This window comes from Gracilinanus agilis, chromosome 2 (genome assembly GCF_016433145.1).
Source record: "Gracilinanus agilis isolate LMUSP501 chromosome 2, AgileGrace, whole genome shotgun sequence".
Classification (NCBI taxonomy): Eukaryota; Metazoa; Chordata; class Mammalia; order Didelphimorphia; family Didelphidae; genus Gracilinanus; species Gracilinanus agilis.
The window spans coordinates 43777267-43798336 of record NC_058131.1 but is presented as its reverse complement, the minus strand read 5'-3'; the positions used below and the strand labels follow the sequence as shown (position 1 = coordinate 43798336).

The window sequence follows — 21070 nt, the reverse complement described above, 5'->3', positions numbered from 1 at the left end:
GCCTCATTTGAGCTGGGATCATCAAGAACTTTAAGGCCTATTGCTCAGTCTGAAATGGGTGAGTTCTCAGGGGACAGGGAAAAACTCCCAAAAATCCAATTGACAGGTCCTTCCATGTCTGAAAAATATGTAAATCCTGGCACCAAATCTGAATCTCAGTTGCAGTTCAGACCCTTAACTCTGACCATAGGCAAGTTTTCTAACCTCTCTATACCTCAATTTTGTCATCTATAAATGGGCATGATATTCACTCTCTGTTTCATATAGAATAAAATTTTATTAGAACCAAATGAAAGAATGGACTTCTTAAATCATATTTTATGTGCTTAGGATTTATTGTTGTTTCACCATTAAAGCAATTTCTTGTTCAAAGAAAGATAAAAACTAAATTTTTCTGTGTCGTCTGAAACACAAATTAGCTATTGGAAATAAGGATTCCCTCCCCCTTCCTCCAACCCCAGGCTCTCCATGTTTGCCTTTGCAGCTACTACACTTTGATTTAAACCAGTTAGAACTTAAGCTTTAAGCACTTTTCCATACTCTGATGTAAAATGTTTGTTTTTCTTTTTTTGGTAATAGTGATCAGTTATACAACTCCCCAGGTAAAAGTTTGAGTCTAGCTCAGGGATTGGCAGCTTTGGGAGCTGCATATATATATATATCACCCAGTAAAAGATTTATAATTTTCATATATTTCATATATTTAGCCAAACCATTAATTTTAACACTTACATTTTTGGCAACCACGAAGGGATTATAAGTATCCATAATCTTCTGATGTTTTTCTTCCTACTAACTCTAAAACTATCCCTCAGCCAGCTATTACGAACTAATTCCTCAGCTGAAGAAAGGTAAGTCCTAAATTTTAAAATTAAAAAGGCAACCAAACATGATACTGAGCAGCATAATCCAAATTGGGAAAATACTATTTCTTATATATCTGAAATGGCTTGTGATCTCAGAAAATATATGACAGTGGATATATGTAGCACTATTTTTGGGGATACTTATAATAACAGGATATGTTGCAGTTCATCGATCTCTCTTTAAGAGAAGATTGACAGCCTCAGTAACCTAAAAATTCAAATCTGTAATGAAGTCTCTGTAAAAGAGCATTGGAATTGGGGGGAAAAAAAAAGAAGAAAAGGAACTCTTAAATTCATTCCCTTTGTGGTTGCCAAAAATGTAAGTGTTAAAATTAATGGTTTGGCTAAATATATGAAAATTATAAATCTTTTATTTATAAAGTAGAAATACAAAAGGGTAGGAAAGACATTAACCTATCTAACTAAATATTGTTCCAGTGCTTGGCTCAGCCAGGACTTGTTAACTTTCAATCAGAATTAAACTATCTCCAGAAGAAAGGAAGGGAGAACCAGCTATCCACTCAACCAAGACAATGACTGGAGTTGAAGGTGACTCCTGAGGCCTACTTTCTTCTTTGAGCCGGCCTTCTTCTTGAAGCTGACTTCCTTCTTGGAGTGACTCTCTTCTTGGAGTTTACTCTCTACTAGACTCCTTCACCAGCCTGCCTGCTTTTATGGTGGTTTCCTGTCCCTGCCCCTTTTTATGGGGCCAATCACAGTTTCCAAATTGTCTGAGTTGTCACCTTTGGATTCACACCTTTCTGAGTATGTGAACTCTTCTTCACCTAGCATCAAGTAAAGTGTGAACTCACTAAGTGGTTTTCAAGCTTCTCCCACCTAGTTCAAGCTTGTGTTGATTCAAAGTTATAGCCAACCGAAATGTTAACTCCATCTAGGCAAAGAGAACAAAGGATCCCCTCTTCACAAGTATGAACTCAAAGAGAACCAAGAATTCCCTTTTATGTTATCCTGATTTATTTAGTGCTTGTCTCCACAGATCAAGTCTCTGACACAGGCAAATTATTCTAATACCTATTGACATTGCCTTTTTGGTAGTATTGCCATGGGGGGTTTGGGAATCTTGCTTTCATCCTTTTTTTGGTTAGATCTTTTGACCTTTGCAGGGGATATTATAACCAAATATACTTTATGTACTTTTGTATTTTGATATAGAAAAAATACAATTTTTTTTTTCCTGGGGCCATTGGTGATGGACGTGATGACCAGAAGAGCAAGAGTGGGTTTGGTCTATATCTGTCTACAGATGTTTGTGTTTCTTTTTAAATGGATTAAGGGATGGACTGTAATTTCTTCCAGACCAGAGAAGAAGACAGGAACCAGGATGGGAAAATGGACGTCTTATATTTTAAATTGGCACTTCCGCTGAAGGCTACAGAGGAAGTCATCGGGGTCCAGCTCATTCTGACTTTTTCTTACCAACTGAGTGTGAGTGACCTATTGACTTTCTTATGAAGCCTTTGTTGGGATTCTTTTTTTTTTTATTTTTTTTAACCATTACCTTCCTTCTTGGTGTCAATGCTGTATATTGGCTCCAAGGCAGAAGAGTGGTAAGGGCGGGCAATGGGGTTCAAGTGTCTTGCCCAGGGTCACATGGCTGGGAAGTGTCTTGAGGCCAGATTTGAACCTAGGACCTCCCGTCTCTAGACTGGCTCTCAATCCACTGAGCTACCCCGCCAGGATTCTTTAGTGAATCCCATTCCTGCTGCACTTCCCATTTCAGCCTAACCCTCCATAGAGCAGAGGAAGAGAATGTCTGATAGTTGGAGGGATCAGGGTCTCTGCTAGGACCTTTTCTGGCCTAGTTTGGGATTTAATGACTTGAACTTTTCCCATTTGGTGTTATACAGACCATCTGAGCTTGGGGTCCTGAGCTCAGAACATTCAGTGGCCGTGAGCTTCTGTAGGAGCAGGGGGAGAGCAGCCTTACGTCTGAAGATCCCAACACAGCTCAGTGTCTCTGATAAATGATTCTTTCAGAAGATGTCAATCTTCGTGATGCAGTGCATGGCTCTTCTCCAGTCCTCCTTCCCCATCCCAGGTGCCCAGCTGCATGTGAACGGAGAACTGAAGCTGCAGCAGAAGCATCCCTTGAAGTATCGCGGCCTGGATAACAGATACAACGTAAGCTGCTGCTCCTTCTCTCTGAGCTTTCCTGCCTTCATTAGTTACTGTTTATGGAGTGTTTTGAAGTGGGAGAATCTGAATGTTGCCAGTATTTTCCTTTGGGTAACAGCAGCCTGGAATACTCATTAGCAATTGCAATTTGTAGTCTGGGCCTACCAAGAGGCAGGAGAGGGGAGGGCAGGGGACAAAGCCTCAGAGAGAGCCGTGACTCGGGCCTCTACTGAAAATCCGTGATGGGGAACTGCAGTAAGACCTGTTGATGGGCATTTTAAACCCTGGATGCATTCCGAGTGAATGCATGGTGAGTGCGTGCATGATGGTGATGGTTAAGAGGAGTTGTAGCCGATGAAGATCAGGCCGCGCACCTACTGGACGTGGACTAGAAGCTAATGAGCACACACCGTAAAATCACTGTTTTAAAGCCCCGCATGGTGGGGCTGCCAGTGAGCCCACTGAATAATAGAGCGCAGGCCCAGCGCTTCCTAGCCGTGAGACCCTGGGCAAGTCATTAAACCCCCATTGCCTAGCGCTTAACACACTTCTGCTCTGGAACTGATACTTAGAATCAGTTCTAAGGGTTTAAAAAAAGCTAACATGGTTCAGAGTGTCTGTGAGCAGAACTAAATGGAAGTGACCCTTCTCCCCTCAGTGCAGTGTCTGCCTAGGGAAGGCAGCGTAGCACGGTGGATAGAACCTTGGCCTGAGAATCAGGACGCCAGGACTCTGTTAGGATTAACGCAAGACAATGGCTTTTGGGTGGGAATACAAGTTTATTGGTCAGGCCAGCAGGATAACCAATAGTGTTTGAGGTCTCCATGGCTCTCTCCCTGAGAGAGAAACTCCCTGAGCTGGATCTGACAACTGAAAAATAGACTTTTAGGAGTTCATTAGTCAACGCCTCCCTGAGCATTCCAAGACATCTTTAATTGGTGAGAGCTAATTAAGAGGTGGTCCATCGGCCTATCCTGCCCTCCCCATTGTTATAGGGAAAAATTAGATATTATATAGATATATATTAAGGTGTGATCACCAGGAATCAATCAGATCTAGATTGATTCCATAATTAAAACAGACTCAAGTCAGGATGGGTTTTATGGTAGTTTATGTACAAATTTGGGAAGGTAGAAGGTAGGGAAATAGAGAGAGAGAGAGTCTGGCCTGGACTGGCAGAGGCCGGACCGAGAGAGGGTTAAAAGGCTAATTAAACTAGGCTACTGGTCACAAGGCCTTAGCAATTAAGAGAGGCAAGAACCCTGCTTGAGGCAGAGATTCTGGAAATGCCAAGGTAGGCCCAAGGAAGTCAGCCTAACTCACCCACCTGACAATTCAGAGGGGAAGCTGCCTGAGGTCTCAGGCGAGATCCTTCAGCACCAAGTTCAAAGTGGGAACTCCTCAACAGGAAGTTACCAACATACTTGAAAGATAGCATCTTCCGTCACTTCCTGGACCCACCTCTAATTTAAGTGGACAAATGGCAGCCTCAACACTGTTTTGGACTGCCCAAAGGGCAGTTCCTTGTTCTTGATTTGTTACTTAGTATCATGTGTGGGTAACTCATCTCCCCTCCCCACTAAGGGAGGTGGGGATGACATTATCTCTGGTGGCTAGAGTTTTAACTATGAATGGGCTTGAGCTAATTCCATTTACACACCATCTCCATAGGTAGACAGGTCACATTTGCTGGAAGTCTCATTGCCAGTTGTTCCTGTTAGCTAGTCTGTGAAAGGGCCTCACTCCTCAGGACAAAGAGAATGCAAGAATCTATAGCCTGAATGGAGCCACGTCTAAGACTTGGGGCAGGAATTCTCCCTAATATACAGGAACTGATTTGGAGCCTTTGTAATCCTGGATGCTGATATAAAAATAGAGTATATGAAAAATAAATTCTCACAGCTCCAATCCTTGTTCTGTCCTGATTGGTTGTATAACTTTGGGCAAATGATAGCCTCCATCTGGGCTATAGGTTCTGTCTTTTAAAATTTTTTATATTTATTTTTAGTAGGATAGAATTTTCCAGTTTGAAAACATATCTGTACAAAGCCAACAAAGCAAGAGCTCCTAAGGGTATTCTAAGCAACATTGCTCATGGCTGCCTCGACTCCCCGTCCTTCCCCAACTTTGTGTGCTTCCTGGGCCCTGCTGGGTATTGGAGTTGCAAAGTGTTTGGCAATGAGATATTATGGGTATAGGCTGGGGAGTTGGGGGGCACTCAGCCTGAAAACAACTCAGGGAGATGATACACAGGGAACACCTCATCCTCGAGAGAAACAGCCCCAGAAACCTTGCAGGGATGTTCCAGGTCCACCAGCATTATGGGCTGAAGGTTCTCAATCTTTAAAATGAGGGGATCAGACTATATGCTTTCTGAGGCCTTTACCAGCTCAAAAATTCTAGGTTCAATGATTAGAAAGTTTTGATCTTTTCATTTTAAAGGTGATATGGAGAAATTGGAATGTCAGAAAAGAGCAAGAAAAGTGATCAAGGATCTAGAAAATAAATATATTAAGAGAAGTTAAGAAACTGATTTTGTTTAGAGAGCCATTCTAGGAATCTAGGTGGACCTTTGGATGGAGGACTGAGTTTGGAGTCAGGAGGAATTGAGTCCCTATCCTTCTTCACACACTTACTAGCCTGGGCAAGTCACCCTCTCTGGGCCTGAGGTTCCTTATCTGTAACAGGAGGGATTTGGACTTGTGGCCCTCCAAGATCCTCTGCAGCAAACAATCTATGATCCCGTGATTTAAAGTCAGATGAGAGGTAGCAGTTGACTGGTTGTTGTTGCTGTTTCCCTTACTGTCTCAGCAAAGGAAAGACTGAAAAGAAATGGGCCTAAATGATAGTAAGACTTCATTTAGACTTCTTGACTGTCCGTGTAATTAAACTCTTCATAGCCCACTAAGGGAAATTGTAGAACCTCCTTCCCTGGAGACTTTCCAAAGTAGGGTGGCCAGCCATGTGTAGTGAGAGTTTGGTGATGATTCTTCAAGGGCACCATGATTCTTCCAGAGTGAAGAAACCCCTCAGAGCCAGGGAGTTGTACTCTCCAGATAGATTTCATCTTTATGTAATAAAAAGGAAGAGAAAAAAAATCCTTGACCTACCACAAAGGGCAAGCCATGTGCTGGACATCATTGTTTCACATGGACTAGGAGCCACATGCAGTTACTGAAAGCCCAGAGAGGGAGAAAAGGGAGAAGAAGAGAATGGGAGAAGGGAGAGAGGGAGGGAAACTGTGCCACTCACATTCAAATGATCTGTTGTATCACAGGTATCTGTGATCAATGGGACAAGCCTTTTCGCAGAAGACTTCGACATTACAAAAATTGCTGCTGCTTACAAGGAAAGGAATGGTGAGTCACAGTCTCTTCCAGGGCTTTTGGTAAGGGGTGGCACCCTTCAGAGAGGTTTACAGTCACTTGGTGGCCAAGAGGAAGCTGACAGTATGAATTCTGGTCGTGATGAATAGAGGGCAAGTGCAGAGGGCAGGCCATTCCTTTTCTCTTCTTCATAGCCTGATCTACAAACTGTTACCATGGTTCTAAGATTAATGGACTGCTTAGGGTAATGATGACAATTCCCGGTGTTTATTGAATTATTAACTTTAAGTATTTTTATTCATTCACCAAGCATTTGACACCTTTATTATTTATTTGTTAAATTTATTATTTGACACCTACTATATTTGAGGTGCAGTATTAGACATAGAGGAGGCTACAAAGAGAATACTCCCTGCTCTGAAGGAGTTTAGTCTGCCAATTAATAACTGTTCATTAAGCATCTATGATGTGCAAGGCCCTGTGCTAAGCACAAGGGATAGAGAGAGGCAAAAAGCCCCTAAACCAAAGCAGTCCCTCCCTCAAGGAATTTATATTCTAATGGGGAGACAACATATAAAAAGCTACACACACACACACACAAAGTTATCTTTGGAGTTCTATGGAGAGATATTCGTAGCCACAAATACATAGATATCTATATAAACCCACATAGTTTTATACATATAGTTACATGTAGATATATGTGTATGTGATCTCTATATAGATAAAGACACACACATAGTATAAACAGAAAAAAATGAAAGGGAATCTGAAAAGGGAAGGCCCATATCAGTTGAAGGACCAACTAAAGAAGATGGAATTTGAGCTGAGGCTTACAAAAAGCCCAGGAAACAAAGGGCCAGGGAAGGCCTGGGGGAGATGGAGAGCCACAAGCCGGCCAGCCGAGCCAGCCCAAAGAGTGCACAGAGCAAAAGGGTGCTAAAAAAAAAGGGAGCAAAAGCCAAGCAAAGGTGGAAAGGGCTGGGAGGCAAGTACCCCACCACAGCACAAGGCAGAGATGCTAGAAGTGCCTGACAGGAGCTCTGAGGCTACCTTCCAGGGGGCTCTGTGGCTTTCTTTGCATGCCCAATGCTCAGCACACATAGTAAGTGCTAACTGACTGACTGACTGACTGACTGACTGACAAAATACTACAGGAGAATCAGAGAAGACGTCAAGGGGAATTGGTGAGTTTTCTCAACAGATGGATGAGATTTCAACAGAAAAAGATGAGGGGGTGTGGTTCTAAGCCCAGGGAAGAGCTGGCCGTGGGATAATCCAGGATGTGATTAGGGAGAGGTGCAGAATCCAAGTTAGCAACAGGAAAGAGGGTAAGAAAAAGCTGGGAGGGTTAGCAGAGGTCAGCTTTCAAAGAGCCTCAGATTCTCGGGGAAAGGAGTCCAAACTGTGCTGGATAGACAGTGAGGAACGATGGAAGGTTCTTGATCAGGGCTGTGTGATATCATCTGGTTTGGTCATGAGGAAGGTTAGCCCAGCCAGGCCTGACCTTTGTAGGCCCTTAATCAAGTTTATCAAGTGGAATTGAGGGGAGAGATTGGCGGCTGAGAAGGCCAATTAGGAGGCTATTGAACTAATGTACATAAGGTAATGAAGTTCTGAATGAGGGTGATATGAATGGAGGGAGTGACTGTGAAATAGTGTGTAAAGGTAGAATGAACAGGATTTCAAGGTTGTTTGGATCAGAGGGAGAAGGGAGGGAGGAATAGCAGATAAAGATGGGGGAGAAATCCAAGGAAGTCCAAGTGCCTAGGAGAGACCAGGAGTGCCCTTAATAGAGGAAGGAAATTGAGGAGCAGCAGCAAATTTGGGGTGGGGAGGGAGGGATCAAAGAGATCAGTTTGGTTTTATAAGTAGAGTTGACAGCATTCTGAATGCTCCTGGAATTTTTGTATAAAATATTCAGGAATTAGGATTTACTGTTTGTATTTCACAAAAGGTACTCATTCAGGATCTTCTAGCATTAATAACACAAGTGGAATAATGTAAAAATTCTCCACTATGGCAGGACTTCAGGATTTTGTCATTTATTATAGAGGATGGGCTCTTGGGACCATTCTTTTGTTTAGCTCAGCACAAGGAGCCTTACTGAGGGGCTGATGTTTTTTCCAGTGTGTGTCTACTGTTACCATAGCTTCCAGACAGAGAGCACTCTACCCAGACAGGTAGTAAGTCCTCTGTAAAAATTGATTTAGGCTTTGGGGGGGATATTCTGTTTTAAAGGATGTCTTTCTGGTTTCATTGCAGTAACTACGGTCTTGTATGATCCTAGTCCTATTTGGCTGGTGGGAAGACCTTCAGAAGCACCATTTGTCGTGGATGTGGTCCTTCGATACCCCTGGGAGGTCATTTGATATCCTTTTTTTGGTTACCTGATAAGATTACAGTGGTCAGCAGTGGCCAGGATTTTCCATTTTGATAATAAAGGAAAAGAAGGAGTACCTCAGTTATGCTAAATGGGGGCAGATGCTCAAAACAGTAGAATCCTGTTGAGCTGCGTGCTTCAGTTTTATAGTCCCGCTAAAATAACTTGGTCTCTGCCAATACTCTTCCCTAAAGGGAAAAAAAACCAAAAACCAAAAATTAATTTCCTCATTTTTTTTCCCTGAGCAGCTGGTTTTTCAGGCCAGAATCATCCATATTAATATCTTGACCTTCCCTTTCTTACCTCTTTTAATAAGGATATTTGAAACATTTTGGATATTTCCTGTTGGAACAAAGCCATAGGCCTCTGTTTTTGATACATGCCATTCTGTGACTCCTTAACAGTTGGTACCTATCAACCTGGTTTCTGGGAAATAATGAAGATGGCCTGGATCCAGTATGTCAGTATTCTGCTTATCTTCCTGTGGGTATTTAAAAAAATCAAGATCTTTGTGTTTCAGAATCAAGTGGTGACCACAATCCCGGTGATAGCACAGCCCTTGGGGGAAAATTTCAAGGAGCACTTATCTTAAGAAGCCCCTCTAAAGACGATTGGGCCTGCCCATGCCTGTGTCACTATGTGCTCCTGAGAACTGTCTTAGCGTTATTGCTTTTCAGAAAGGAGACTCTGAGTACTTGCTGGCTCAGGTTCTTATCCCAAGACAGAAGACACTTCCTTCGATTCCTTTTTGTCAGCACAAGCTACGTGTTTCCTAAGGACCCACAACACCCTAAGTATCAGGGACTGGTTCGTGCTAATATCCTTTGAGGGGTCTCTAGAGAATCTGTCACCAATTTTTCCATGGTTGTGAGTATGACAAGGACCTGACACAGACCATTTTGACATCTTGGAAAAATGGAAAGTCTCTACTGACTCAGAGATCTTTCCTCTTTGGATCTGGAGGCCACACACTATGCCTTTTTCTTTAACACTGTAGGGCTATCTGACAATAGGTACACAAATCACACAGAACTTTAACTTTAACCAGAAGAAGATGTCTGCACACAACAGGTTTAGGGACAAGAATGGATCCCATCTGTCCTTGATTCAGTGAGCAACTAAATGCCTTCTGGCCACACACACACTTTTATCCATATCATCTTCTGTCGATCTTCTATCCATCATCACTACTTCATCCTACTCTGAAATTTGGGATTGAAGACATCCAAAATTCCATTACTAATCCAGAAGATGTTGCTGTAGGAGGATAGTATTCTAACAATTGCGTTTTTCTTAGCAGCTGATACCAAAAAGCTTAAATACTGATTGACCACATCCATCTTCTTTGGCCTCCCATGAGAGTCTAATCTCAGATCAATTCAATCCAATCAGACATTTTTTGAGGGCCCGCAAGGTACAAAGACTGGTACAACACAGGCTCTGCTCTCCAGGAACTTACAATCTAATGGATGAGAGAAGTTCACAAATAGCTTGTGATTCAAGAGAAAGTATGATAATTCACAGGAGAAGTCTAGACAAAGTTCTGAGAAGAGGCAAAGGAGGGAAGATCTCATTAAAGAAGATCTCATCAAAGAACATTAAACTGTTCTGAGTTGAGCATAGAAGGAGAGAGTCTTGAGGATATGGGATTTTAGAGGGATGCTGGGATCACAGGCTTGGAGACAGAAGACAGCAGAACAAGAAACCAGAACAACACGATGGAATAGAAGGAGCTTTCTTCTGTGTGATCTTGGGCAAATGGTTTAAACTGTCTGTGCCTCAGCTTCCTCATCTGTATAGATGTGTTTGTGGGGAGATGTTCTCTAAGGTACCTTTCAGTTTTAAATCTATGATCCTGTGAACCTCAGGTAAGGGGAAGCTTGAGCATAGATCCTGCTCCTCAACGATACAATAAAAGACAGGAGAGTCGTTGTTGCCAGCTTTGGCTCCCCATTGCCTGACGACAAGAAAAAAAAATGAGCCTTCAACATGTTGGCATGGCATCAGACAGAGAGACTGGGTTATTGGATTGGCTGCTGTCCAGTCAGCCTGAGGAATGTGCTAAAGTATTGACGAGATCTCTGGAATAGGAGTAGAAGGATGTCCCCCACTTGTCATTGAAGCCTGGCTCCTGCTTCCGTGCGCCTCTTCATCATTTGTCACTTGAGTGAAAAGACCTAATGGCTCTCTTATTTTTTTTTCAAAAGCACATCTCTTTGGGATTCTGACCTGGCCAAGAAGGAAGTCTGGAAAAATCAAAGCTGTTTCGAGTTATTTTAGCACAGAAATGCCTGAACAACTTTATAAAAGTTGGAAAAGCTTTCTTTCCCTCTTTCTTTTAACATCTAGGAATGTAAAAATGCCAGAGTAGGTTTTCTTCAATATAATCTAAAAATAACTTCTGGGATTCAAACCAAATGAGAAAAACCATAGTAAGACATTGGGAGAGGGGAGCAGGGGAGAGCCTGTTTAAGAGAGAAATTATGAACCTCACTGAAAATGTTATTTTTAATGCAAAATTCATATGGTTTACAAAGGACTTTGTGAACATTTCTTAATTTTGTATCTTTATAATTAAAATGTTCAAAATATATGTGTCAGACTTGTGGAATATTTTTTCTCCAGTAAATACTTTTCTGCCATCTTACTTCAATTCTGTGTAAGCTTCCCTTCATTAAGGCATTGCTTAGGGGCCATGGAGTGTATTCCCTGGTGCTGTAGCAGAATCAGTCAGGTGCAACCCCAAACAAACATGGGAGTTTTCAGCTAAATCCATTCCATGCCATGTTCTAGCCACAGCCTGGAAAATTACAACGTTGTCTTGGAAGCTTTTGATTATTGAAAGGCAGAAACAACTCTGGTCCTGAGACAGAGGAGACTTATGGAGTCGAGAAGGGAAAAAATGAAATCGACCTCTAAGACAGTTTCCACAGGCAAAGCCAAGAGTTGAGGCAGTGGCTTCATAATTTAAGAAAAAAACTAGACCAGCCAACCTGATTTTGTGTAAATTACTCACCCAATTCAGGTGCATAGGTTCTGATTCAATTTAACTGAGTTATTAAGAAAAGCGTGTATTGAGCACTTTCTGGCACTTTGCATACTTTTATTTCCTTTGTCCTTCACAATATCCCATGTGAGAGAGGTAGTATAAACATAGCCCTCACTTTTCAGGCTAAGGGAAATGACTCCCTGAATCGTAACCTAGTCAAATGGTTGAGTGGTTAGGACTGGAACGAGTGTCTATCTCTGGCTCTTTCCACTTATTATCCCCCACTCTACTGTCTTAAACTTAGCTGTGGAAGAGTCCTAAAAGTAGCAACCTGCAAGGAAATGATTTGTTTCTTCACAATGAATTACAAGAATCTCAAATTATCCATCTTATTAAGCTAGCAGGTGCCTGGCTCTTTTGTTTACAGGGGAAGGAATTTCTTTTATTCAGCCTGATCCAAGTATTTATTTGGCACCTTAGTGGCATCCTCTTCAATGGGAGTCAAAGCAAACAATTTCCAGGTAGCTCCCCTCATCCTGCTTTCCCCCAGACCCGCTCCTTGGTTGGCCTTGTTCTGCCCAGATACATCTTGTGGGGATGGATTGTGTTAGTTTTCTGTTTTGTTTTACCTTTTGTTCACACATGTGAAGCGAGAGGGGAAGGCCTGAATAAGGATGAAGGGGAGGGAGGTGGGAATTACAAGATTTTTTTTTTTCTTGAACCATTTGTTTCTCAGGCTGGATTTGGATTTGGAAAGCAGCTCATATTCCAGGTCACCTTGGCTCAGGGCTTCACAGGGGCTGCTTTGGGATCCTATTTCATTCACAAGGGCCTTTTGTGCTCTCCAATTGACTTGCTAACCTGTCCACAGCTATCCCTTCCCTTGCTGAGGTATGATAGTGTTGGAGTGCTCTGCTATTTGGCATTGAGCTCCCCCATAAGACAGCAGGTTCTCTGGAAGAATGGTACAAGCCAGCGTCATCTAAGCAAGCCACATACATCTTTCTGGTCCCCAGTTTCCTTACCTGTGTAAGATGAAGGAATTGAGCTGGATTGCCTGGAAGGTCCCCTCCATCTCTAAAATCCTAAGCTCCCTTCTCCTTGGGAGCATAGAATGCCAAATTAGGAATGGGATTTTGGAGAAGCCCGACTCCCTCATTTCACAGATGGGGAAACGTGCAGAAGAGGCTAAGGGACCTTTGGCATCAGAGCAGACGAGCAGAATTTTGTTTCCAGGGGTGCAGCTTTACTAAGTAAGCGAGCCGAGATGGAAGGAGGAAAGGAATCTCATGTAATTCATCTTCAGAACCTCCCCCTTGCCCCCAGCCCACATCTTAGTGGCCACTGGCCTCTCCCTCCCCATTTCCATATTCTAGTAGTAAAAGCCTTGGATTTTGAGCCATGTCTGGCTCCGCTATTCGCTACAGTAGGCTAATCACTTTTTCCTTTCTCAGCCTCAGTTTCCTCAAATCTACAAATTTGGTTTAGGTGATCTCTGGGGTCTTGGATCCATCCTAAGAAGAGGGAGGTGGGCAGGATAGCACGTCGGCACCCTTGTCCCCTCCCTGCCCCGGACCTAGTACCACCCCCTACCCTCCACCCTTGCAGCGGGCAGGCGCGGGAGGGGAGGGGTTCGGACTCTCTTCCCTCCTGTCCCTTCCTCTCCGGGCGGGCGGGCCGGCGCTGCGGCCACGTCTGAAAGCCACTCATTGTGCTAGCTCCGCAGCAGAGAAGGAGCCGCGGCCCCCGGCAAGGGAAGGCAGAGGCGAGCAGGTACGGTGGGACCAGTCGGGTAGCGGGTGGGCTGCAGTCCCGGGCACCGGGAGCGAGGAGGCGGAGAGGGCTCCGGAGCGCCCATCACTCACCCAGCAGAAGCGTCAGCCCGCTTCCTTCAGGAGGGCAAAGATGGGCTTCTTTTGGTGATCGGGATCCCATTGAGCCCGAGGATGCTACCGCCCCTCTCCCAGGTTCAATTCACTAAGCATTTAAGTGCCCTCCCTTAGCCCACACTCATCTCCCTGGGTGGCTCTCCCTTGGCTCCTTGTGCCTCAGCGCCTCTCCCTCCACAGTCCCAGGTTCGCTTCTCTTCTGGTGCCTCGGGCATCCTGGGATTTCTTTTTCTGCCCCCCTCTAAGTGTCAGGCCCTGTTTCTTACCTGGGTAACAGCCAGGGTCCTCTATTTCTCCTCTCTGGCTCCTCTTCATTCCCTGTGCCTACGAGATGCTCAGCGCCAGGCTCCCCTCTAGGCTCCCCTTTATCCCTGAGCTGTGGAAAATGCCCCAGTTTTCCCCCTCTAAGCCCTTATTCCTGGGATCCTCTTAGCCTGCAGGGGGCTCAGGATGACGCGGCATCCTTGGCTGAGGGGAAAATTGCAGATCCTGGGATGAGGAGCCGGGAGTTGCCTTCCCTGAAGCCATTTCAGTTGGGGAAAGAGAAGGAACAATTATGGAGACTAGCTAGAGGAGAACGCTAGGATTTGATGATATTCTGGTTCCTAGAATTATGGAAGCCCACTTCTATGTCTTAATGGCCACTGGCCATTCTATAATGTCAGAGCTGGCCTCCCATTCAAGAGTTAGTGGGTGCCTCCTCTGAACCAGGCACTGGAAATGCAGATACTGGAAGGAATCTTGGAAGCCATTTAGTCCATCCCCCTCATTTTACAGACAGAAAAACTAAGGCCCAGGAAAATGAAATTAGTTCCTTCTCTCCAGGTCCCAACACAGCTAGTTAGTGGTTTGTCCAAGACAAGAATCCAGGTCTGAGTTTATAAGAACAGGAGCTCTGTGGGAGGCAGAGCTGGAAGGCTGGGGCAGACCAAAGTCCTCAACTTGAGAAATGAGGATCCTTTCCCAGCTAGACTTTTGTGTGTGAACTCATTCCTCATTCGTAACTGGCACAAGGTTCAGGAGTTCTTTTGATGTGTTTCCAGGAGACTGGGAACACCTGGGTAGGAGCCCCACTGGACCATGTAGAAATGGGCAGCTGGCCTGACCTGTCAGGTTGTTAGAAGGATGAATCACAGATGAGAACTAATTCCAAGACTAGGCTAATTAGATTTTATTTAAGACCATCATTGTGCTTCCTAATACAGTACTCTAAAGTAGCAGTCTCTTCTCCACCCCCAAAGCAAGACAGGACTGTAACATCACCCTGTTACATAGACCCTATGGACAGGAAAGGTTGGTTTTCCCATTTCTCAGAGCCATCTGGGTACCTAGACTCAAATACTGATACAAAGAGAATCTTACTGCCTTCCACGCCCCAGGTGTTTTCTCTTTAATTCAGGGCAGGGATGTACATGGTCAGTACTGACTCTTCTTCTGTATCAGTGGTAGGATCAGTATTATTCTTGGCACTGGCTAGTTTTACTAGTTGGTCCACATAAGCATTGTACTTACTTTCTTCAGTGTCGATCTGCACATGAGCATCTACATGAAAAACTGATATGTTAGTATTTAAAGACATTTCCCAGATTTCCTCCCACAAAGGTTTACCCCAAATTTCTCAACCATCAATCTCCCATTTTCTGATTTTTCCATATTGGCATTAAAGTAGTTAATCCATTCGCCACTGTCCATAAATCAGTGAAAAGATGGCATTGTTTCTCTTGTTTTTCTTTAATAGCTTGATGTACAGCTACTAATTTTGCTAGCTAACTACTTCCTATCCAAGTACTTACTTTTTTTTTAAACCCTTACCTTACATCTTAGAGTCAATACTGTGTATTGGCTCCAAGGCAGAAGAGTGGTAAGGGCTAGGCAATGGGGGTCAAGTGACTTGTCCAGGGTCACACAGCTAGGATGTGTCCGAGGTCAGATTTGAACCTAGGACCTCCCATCTCTAGGCCTGGCTCTCAATCCACTGAGTCACTCAGCTTCCCCCTTATCCAAGTACTTTCTAAGGTGACAGTGTGAGGAGTATGACATGGCCTTTCAGTGTCAAATTTGTCTGACATATTTAGCGATTCCATCCATAAACCAAGCATTTTTTAAAAAATTATGAACATTAAGGCTAGTATATATCCCTTATTCCATTGCACATGAGAATTTATGTCTGGATTTATTTGGGATCTAAAACGTTATTTATTGGATCAATGGAGGCTACCTTTTCTTATAAAGTTGAAATACCTATTTTGCCTGGTTTTACTCTATGTTGAATATACCATTTCCATTTTATAATGCTAGTTTCTTGAGCACCCCCAAGTTTGTGAGAGACTAGAGTCCCCATGATCCATGACATTATGGGGATACCTGGCCTCATGATTTAAAGTCAATTGTTCAGCTTCTACTAAGGTCCAATATGTAGCTAGTCATTGTTCAAAAGGAACTAGCAGAAAATAAGTTTCTTTGACCAAAATCCAAAGGGAACATTCCTGCCCTGGTATTTCTGCCATAAACTCCAGGTGGCATAATTATCCTAAACTGATCCATCTTGCATGGGCTGCAAATCTAAAGCAGTTTGTATTGTGGCTTCTAGCATCTTCAAAGTCTTTATTTTCATCATCAAGTCCCCAAGAAAACTCATATTTTTCCCTAGTCACTTTATATAAGGGTTGCAATACCTGGTAAATTTTACATTTTGAGAGGGACCTTGAATTTCCATAGGAGTGATTTCCATCCCTTCCATTGCCTTTAGCCCATCTAAAAATTCCTCCTTCACATAGACTCCATCTATAAGTTCTTACATCACTTCTGGCTCATCCATAAATTCCTGCTTTTACCATTGTCTCTGGTTGCTTTGGTTATCTTTCTACCAGATCAGGATTAAGTCAAGCTGCCTACTTAGCATATCAGGGGCTCTTGGATTACTTCCCTAATGTTTATGTGAGATGATTTATTAATCAATAACATTAATCATATTCGAACAATCAACTCTGCTGGTCATCTGGGCATGGAATACTCATTTTAAATTCTATAACCCAACAAGCTTTTTGTTTTGCAGGGCTGATTACTTTGCCCACTTATATTTCTTACTTAAAGTCAGAAAAGAGAAGGGGTTCTCTTTTAAATATTGTAAAGGTGAAATCAACAAGCTTGAAATCAACCAAACTGCATATGGGGGTGAGAGATAGTAAAGAGTTGTGGACAGCACATAGGTTGTGATCCTGAGGGATTGGGAAGATGGGGTTGCTCTCGAAAGTAATAGGGAAAGTAGGAGCTAGGGAGGGTTTAAGGGGAAAGTTAATGAGTTCAGTTTTACACTTGTTAAGTTTAAGATGTCTATTGGACATCTAGTTCAAGATATCTGAAAGACTGTTAGAGATGTGAGCCTTGCTTGGGAAAGACAGATTTGGGAATCATCACAGAGATGGTAATTAAATCTATGGGAATTAATGAAATCACCAAGTGAAGGAGTATAGCAGGAGAAAAGATCCCAGGACAGAACCCTATTCGGTACCTACAGTTAATGGGTATGTCATGGATGAGGATCTTGCAAAGGATACAGAAGGAGCAGGTGGATAGGTAAGAGGAGAACCAGAAGGTAGTGTCCCAAAAAAAACAACAGAGAAAAGAATATATCAAGGAGGAGAACATGATCAGCAGTGTCAAAGACTGCAGAGAGGTCACAGAGAATGAGGATTGAGAAAAGACCACTGGATTTGGCAGCTAAGATCATTTGGAGAGAGCAATGTTGGTGGAATGATGACAAAGCAAATATTTATTGAACATCCACTTCATACCTAGTTCTGTGTTAGGTACTTTGGTAGATGGAAAGGATGACGCAGCACCTGCTCCAAAGTTTACTGGCTGATTGGGAAAGCTAACAATGTAAGATAATATGATTATGTCCCAAAATGAGATCTTTGTAAAGGAGAAAATAATGCTTCATAGTGGGTTGCAATGGTCTGAGAGGGTTTCCTGGATTAGGCGAGACATGGATTGATACCTGAAAGGCAGAAAGAATCTAGAGAGGAGAGAAGGCAGGAACGGTATGAGAACGAGGACTTTGGAATGAGCATAGCATGTTTGGAAGATTTTTAAAATACAGGATCACTATTATAATCATAAGATATCCAGTATCTATGTAGTGCTTTGAGGTCTGTAAAGAACTTTGCATGTTATTTCATTTGATTCACTATTAAAACAGAGGCTCAGGGTGTCTAGGTGGCTCAGTGAATAGAGAGCCAGGCCTGGAGTAGGGAGGTCATGAGTTCAAATCTGGTCTCAGATACATCCTAGCTATGTGACCCTGGACAAGCCACTTAACTCCAATTGCCTAGCCCTTACTGCTCTTCTGCCTTGGAACCAGTATTATTATCCATCATCTAATTGTCATAGCCATCTCTTCAATGACACAGATCACAAAATGGTAGCAGAAATTAAAGATAAATGGATTCAAGGAAGTTTTAGGTAAATTCATGGATTAATATTCTAAAATGGATTAATTTATTTTTTAAACCTATAACCTGTGGGTCAGTTAGGTGACTCAGTGGATTGTAAGCCAGGCTCAGAGAGAGGATAGCCTGCATTCAAATCTGGCCTCAGATACTTCCTAGCTTTGTGACCCAGAGTAATTCACTTAATCTCCAGTGCTTTTCCCTTATGCCCTTACTGCCATTCTACCTTGGAGTCAATATATGGTATTGAGTCTAAGATGGAAGGTAAGAGTTTTAAAAAAATGCTATACTTTTTGTCTTAACAACAACTCTAAGACAGAAGGGCAAGAGCTAGGTAAATGGGGTTAAGTGACTTGCCCAGGGTCATATAGCTAGGAAGTGTCTGAGGCCAGATTTGAACCAAGGACCTCCCATCTCCCACACTGGCCAGGGGCTCTATCCACTGTGTCACCTAGCTGTGCCCTCCCTGAACAAAATGGATTACTAAAATAATCCACAATGTTTTGGAACTGGGCTAACCAGACTATTGGTTTCATCCCATATGAGAATAACTTCTATTAATAACAACAGCATTTATCTATCACTTGAAGGTTTCCAAAAGGCTTTACAAGTATCTCATTTTGTCCTCAGTGAAACCACAGGAAACAGGTGAAGTGATTTCTCCAGGACTACACAGCTAGCAAGTTATCTGAGGCTGGATTTACATCAGATCTTCCTGATTCCAAGCCCAGTACTCTCTCTATTCACTGAGGAACCAGGACTGAAATTCCTTATTAGGTAGTCTGATAGAAAGGGCAGAAGGGAGCCTGAGAGCCTAAGCCAGAATGTACCGGTAGGAGATTGAGATACAGTAATTGGACCTGTGGGACATGGTGATAGTATGGCCCTCAGCATGCTAGAAGGAGATCAGGAATCCCTTTCCCCTTTGCTATTTTGCTCAGAGTTGAAATTAATTGAAAAACTCAGTCCCTTCTGTTAGTCCAACTCAGTCATTCATTTTTGTAGACCTAATGAATTCTATTCAACTAAACTAATAAAGTTATTATTATAAAATAATAAAAAAAAGTGTCATTTCCATGCCCAAAACCCTTCTGAGGTAGGAGAGTCAAATATGCATTTCTTTGATCGTGGACAATTTATACTCCGCTTATCCCTAATACTTCCTCAGGTATCATTCTTGGGGTGCTTTTCTGGGCCTTAGTCTCTCCTCTTAAAAAGGCATTCGCTTTCTTCCTGATTAATTAAGTGCAGTTATGAATTATCCGGCCCTCTCTATACAAATGTTTTCTTTGCTAACAGTACAGCGTCTAGTATAATAGGCTAGAACGTACTATATATACTAGCTGTACTTACAGTATAAATAATCCTTTTTACTGGGTAGGGCTGGGCAAATAGGCAGCTAAGTTTGCCTCCAAATGCCGGAGGGGAAAAGGGGGCGAAGGCTAGTGCCAAGGTGCCGGGTGGCCCGAGGGGATGGATTGCTTCTAAGCTTCCCCAAAGGGCTGGGCTGGGGATTGGGAAAGGTGGTGAATGCCGGTGGATGCTGACTACCCCTGACGTCTTCCGTAGCCCAGCGGAGCCTGCGGTCCTCCCGACCCTCCGCCATGGCGTGGCTGCGCATTTCCAGCACCACCATGGCTGTGCTCTTCACGGTGCAGACGGGGCTCCTGCTCTACCTGTACATGCACCACAACCACCTGCTGCCCTCCCTCCGGGAGAAGCCGGCCCAAGTCCACGTGCTGATCCTGTCCTCTTGGCGCTCGGGCTCCTCGTTCGTGGGGCAGCTCTTCAGCCAGCACCCCGACGTCTTCTACCTGATGGAGCCGGCCTGGCACGTGTGGGTGACCCTCTCCCAGAGCAACGCCGAGGTGCTCCACATGGCCGTCCGCGACCTGGTGCGCTCGGTCTTCCTCTGCGACATGAACGTCTTCAACGCCTACCTGCCCTGGTACCGAACCCTGTCCGACCTCTTCCAGTGGGCCGTCAGTCGAGCCCTGTGCTCGCCGCCGGCGTGCAGCGCCTTCCGGAGGGAGGACATCAGCAGCGAGGCAGCCTGCAAGACCCAGTGCGCGCAGCAGCCCTTCTGGGCGGTGGCCAAGGCCTGCCGCTCCTACAGCCACGTGGTGCTCAAGGAGGTGCGCTTCTTCAACCTGCAGGTCCTCTACCCGCTGCTCACCGACCCCTCCCTCAACCTGCGCATCATCCACCTGGTGCGGGACCCGCGCGCCGTGCTCAAGTCTCGCGAACAGTCGGCCAAGGCGCTGGCCCGGGACAACGGCATCGTGCTGGGCACCAACGGGACGTGGGTGGAGGCCGATCCGGGCCTGCGGGTGGTGCAGGAGGTGTGCCGGAGCCACGTTCGCATCACGGAGGTGGCCATGCAGAAGCCCCCGCCCTTTCTGCAGGGTCGCTACCGTCTGGTGCGCTTCGAAGACTTGGTGCGCGACCCACTGACCGAGATCCGGGGGATGTACGACTTTGCGGGGCTGCGCATCACGCCCCAGCTGGAGGGCTGGATCTATAACATCACCCACGGCCAGGGGCCCGGCCAGCTTAAGGAGGCCTTCAAGATCACCTCCCGAGACGCCCTCAACGTCTCCCAGGCCTGGCGCCACGCCCTGCCCTTCCCCAAGATCCACCGCGTTCAAGAGCTGTGCGCCGGGGCCCTTCGGGTGCTGGGCTACCGGCCCGTGGACTCGGAGAAGGAACAGAAAGACCTCACTTTGGACTTAGTGCTGCCCCAGGGCAGGAGCAGGTTCAGCTGGACCTCCTTCGCATCCTCATATGCGCGAGAGAAGTAAAGCGCAGAGATGGGCGTCTGCCGGGCCCCTGGGAAGCCGTTATTTAGGACACTGTGAGACCGTCGGCTACCTGGATCCTCCCCTTCCTCCTCTAAGTGGGACTGGAGGGACTGTCTGTCTCCCAGAAAAAAAGCTGCACGCTCCCCTCCAGGGACAGGAACTGCACTAATACTCATGATGCTGGGAATACTTTTGTGCAGAGATTACCTGACTTTTATGATTGAATGGA

At 44.5% G+C, this 21070-nt stretch overlaps 2 protein-coding genes across 2 annotated transcripts in view; both read left to right on the top strand.

The window, feature by feature from the left end:
* TMEM231 (transmembrane protein 231) overlaps positions 1 to 9303 on the top strand; it is a 30143-nt gene extending 20840 nt beyond the window's left edge. The window contains exons 3-7 of the mRNA XM_044660480.1: positions 2184 to 2312; positions 2865 to 3008; positions 6280 to 6361; positions 8594 to 8699; positions 9123 to 9303. Of these exons, the coding sequence (XP_044516415.1) occupies positions 2184 to 2312; positions 2865 to 3008; positions 6280 to 6361; positions 8594 to 8699; positions 9123 to 9303 (642 nt within the window). The remainder of the gene's footprint in view (positions 1 to 2183; positions 2313 to 2864; positions 3009 to 6279; positions 6362 to 8593; positions 8700 to 9122) is intronic.
* A 10341-nt stretch (positions 9304 to 19644) lies between these two features.
* On the top strand, positions 19645 to 20841 carry LOC123234571 (carbohydrate sulfotransferase 6-like). Its single transcript, XM_044660478.1, has one exon. It carries the CDS (start codon positions 19645 to 19647, stop codon positions 20839 to 20841), a length of 1197 nt encoding a protein of 398 aa, XP_044516413.1.
* Positions 20842 to 21070: the final 229 nt, after the last annotated feature.

Bases quoted from the DNA above. Each gene is read 5' to 3' on its own strand.
- LOC123234571 (XM_044660478.1), top strand. From the start codon at position 19,645: ATGGCGTGGCTGCGCATTTCCAGCACCACCATGGCTGTGCTCTTCACG.